At 37.7% G+C, this 3,724-nt stretch overlaps 1 protein-coding gene across 1 annotated transcript; it reads left to right on the top strand.

The window, feature by feature from the left end:
- Window positions 1–6: 6 nt before the first annotated feature.
- LOC105273048 (uncharacterized) lies at window positions 7–2,794 on the top strand. Its single transcript, XM_011315283.1, has 3 exons — window positions 7–218; window positions 321–915; window positions 2,727–2,794. Exons 1-2 carry the CDS (start codon window positions 167–169, stop codon window positions 911–913), a joined length of 645 nt encoding a protein of 214 aa, XP_011313585.1. The 5' UTR covers window positions 7–166; the 3' UTR covers window positions 914–915; window positions 2,727–2,794.
- The last annotated feature ends 930 nt before the right edge of the window (window positions 2,795–3,724 follow it).

Here is a 3,724-nt window from a genome sequence, read left to right as displayed (position 1 = left end):
AATTTCCAACAAAGAGAATGTCTCAAGCAACAAGCTTATTGACTCTAGTTCCACTTTAACCGAGTCCGAGTTGGAAAGGGCTGATGACAAGGCGCCTAAACTACCCGAGCAAACCATTTCAGAAAATTCTCTCCCACAACCAGATCTGGATGAAGAATTTTTGGAGATGTTAGGAGAAGAAATTCCGTCGACTGAATCACAGGTTAAGGTAGATGAAGGTGTGAAAAGGTGGTGGAAAAACTGGATCTTGAAAGGACTACCAGAGGAAAACAAAAAAGAAATACTAAAGAAATATTGTAGAAACGGTGATTTTTTCACAGAGGCTCCAAAGATAAATCTGGCCATTGAACGTCATCTGTCAGAGATTGCTAAAAAACGTGATAAACACTTCGTAGACACCCAGAATTGCCTTGGAACAGCTATTGTCTCCCTGAGTGCAGCTGTATCATTGGCAATGAACATAGATGAAAACATTGACTATGTCCAACTGATGAAATATCTTTGGGACACAGGAAAACTCCTGTGCGAGGTTTATCATGATCAATCTGTCGCTAGGAAATCGTTTATCACACCTGTACTTGATAAGGCAATCAAACCAACACTTGACGCTAGTATTTCAGACGAATGGCTATACGGTGAAAATTTGACTGATCAAATTAAAGATATAAAAGCCATCGAGAAAGCCTCGGCCTCATTGAAAGCTCCAGAGAAATTTCCAGCAAGAAAAATTCTTCCTAGACCTACGTTTCAGGGAAACTGGGGGAACCCACCGACCAGGCATGGCCAGGTGGGTCAATATGCACAGAAAAGGTTTACGAACATGAAATACAAACCCAAATCGACGCCATCACAGTCATCCCAAAAACCCAGCAACGAGAAAACTCGAACAGGAAACAGATCAATCAAGAAGTAGAGGTAATTCCCATTGCTGGTAGGCTGCAATTTTTTCTAGATAAGTGGAAAAACATAACCAATGACAAAACGATTCTACATTGGCTAAAAGGTTATGAGATCCCTTTCAAAAAACAACCGATCCAAAACGATTATCAACAAGAGCCAACTTGGTCATTAGATGAAAAAATAAAAATCAAAAAGGAAATTAAATCACTGTTATCTAAAGGAGCGATTGAAAAATGTGAAGACTGTAAAAACCAATTCCTGTCAAGGTATTTCCTGGTCCCTAAACCTGATGGATCTAATCGTTTCATTATTAATTTGAAAAAGCTAAAAAAATTCATTCACACAAATCATTTTAAAATGGAGGACTTGAAGACAGTTAAACATCTTCTGTCCCAAAATGATTATATGTTCACAATAGATTTAAAGGATGCCTATTTGTTAATACCCATGTGTGACAATAGCAGGAAATTCTTACGTTTCCGTTTCGATGATAAATTATATCAATTCACATGTCTTCCTTTCGGTTTGAGTACAAGTCCATACGTGTTTACCAAAATTATGAAACCGGTTATTAATGTTTTACGGACCCAAGGCCTCTTGTCGGTGATATATTTGGATGATATATTGGGCATTAGTGGTACTGTTGAGGGTTGTGAGGCCAACGCCTTAAAAACAAAGATCATATTAGAAGAATTGGGGTTTATTATAAATTACCAGAAAAGCTCTATGACACCCAAAAGAAGACAAAAATATTTAGGTTTCATCATAAATTCTACGGAATATCAAATTGAAATGACTGAAGACAAGAAAACAAACGTAATGAGGCTATTAAATCAATTTTCATTGAAAGAGCAGTACAAAATTCGTGACGTTGCACATCTTCTAGGAAAATTAGTGTCTTGTTGCCCAGGAGTTGACTATGGAAAAATTTATTGTAAAAGACTTGAACGTGAAAAATGGTTGGCGCTATTGAAGAATGATAATAATTTTGAAGGTCTTATGAAAATCAGTCAAGCTTCGATGGAAGATATCGTTTGGTGGAAACGTAATATAATGGTAGGGATTAATCCAATTAAAATACAGCAATATAAATTGATCATTAGTTCCGACGCCTCGAGAACAGGTTGGGGTGCTGAGTCGAATGGAGTCGTAACACATGGTTTTTGGGACCAGGAGGACAAAAAATCTCACATCAATTATTTAGAACTCTTGGCAGCTTTCTTCGCGCTAAAATGTTTTGCATCAGACGTCAATAATTGTGAAATATTAGTGCGTATAGACAATACAACTGCAATAGCCTATATAAACAGGGCAGGTGGCATAAAGTTTCCTCATCTTAGCGAGTTGGCTCGAAAAATTTGGCAATGGTGCGAAAGTCGAAAAATCAGGATAGTCGCAACTTATATTCCATCAAAGGAGAATGTACAAGCTGATGCAGCATCTAGAGTCACAAATTATGATACTGAGTGGGAACTTGCTCAATCGTATTATGATCTGGTCATAAAGAAATTCGGTCCTTTCACAATTGATTTATTTGCTTCTCGAATTAATAAAAAATGTGAAAGATATTGCTCTCGTTACCCTGATCCCGAATCAGAAACAGTCGATGCTTTCTCAATCTCGTGGAATAATGAGGATTTCTATGCTTTCCCGCCTTTCGCACTCATTGGTCCGACTTTACGTAAAATAATTAATGATAAAGCGATGGGAATCCTGGTGGTACCCTACTGGCCCACTCAACCATGGTACCCACTCTTCACAGCTTTACTAAGATTTCCTCCTTTAATGTTCGAACCCTCTTCAAAATTATTATTGTCTCCTTGCAGGCAGAAAATGCATCCTTTGGCCCCAAAACTTTCACTAATGGCAGGGAAATTGTCAAGCAATCATACCGGAATAAGGGAATCCCTGAACATGCTTTAGACATTATGATGAATTCAATCACCTCATCAACTCTAAAGCAATATGAGAGACCGCTATTGAAATGGTCAAAATTCTCCAAAGATGAAGGAATTAACATGTTTAATCCTCAAAATATTGATGTGATAAAATTTTTAACTTCAAGATTTGATGAGGGAGCTAGCTACGGTACCTTGAATTCTACCAGATCTGCTATTTCTCTTATAATTGAGAAAGATTTGTCAGAAGATGCACTCATATCTAGATACTTCAGAGGTATTTCCAAGAAACGGCCTCCAAAACCAAAGTATTCTGATACATGGGATACTGAGAAAGTGTTTTCATACATCGAAAATCTAGAGAATATGGCAGAATTAACACTTAAGGAAATATCAGAGATTACCATTACTCTACTTGCACTAGCTACAGCCCATAGATTTCAGACTTTTGCCCTGATCAATGTTAATAACATCGAATCGTCCTCTTCAGGTATTAAAATAAAAATTCCAGACAATATCAAGACCTCCAAGCCCGGAAAGGTCCAACCAACATTGATCTTACCTTTCTTAAATCAAAGAAAAAGGGTGTGCGTAGCCTCTATCATACTACATTACGTAAGATTAACTCAGGACCTGAGAGATAACACTGACAAATTATTTATATCAACGGTCCGCCCATATCGTGCGGTCTGCGCACAAACATTGGGGCATTGGACTAAGGCGTTATTGAAAAAAGCTGGTATCGATATAGAAAAATTCAGTGCTTACAGTACAAAACACGCAGCTGTCTCTGCTGCTTACAATCGAGGTGTTGATGTTCAAACAATAATTAAAACAGCTGGATGGTCTGAGGGATCAAGAGTTTTTGCCCAATTTTATAATAGACCAATCCAGAAATCAGAAGATACTTTTGCAAGAGCAGTGTT

This window comes from Fopius arisanus, unplaced genomic scaffold, assembly GCF_000806365.1.
Source record: "Fopius arisanus strain USDA-PBARC FA_bdor unplaced genomic scaffold, ASM80636v1 scaffold00714, whole genome shotgun sequence".
Lineage (NCBI taxonomy): Eukaryota > Metazoa > Arthropoda > Insecta > Hymenoptera > Braconidae > Fopius > Fopius arisanus.
The sequence above is the reverse complement of the archived record's forward strand: the minus strand, read 5'-3'. Positions and strand labels throughout refer to the sequence as shown.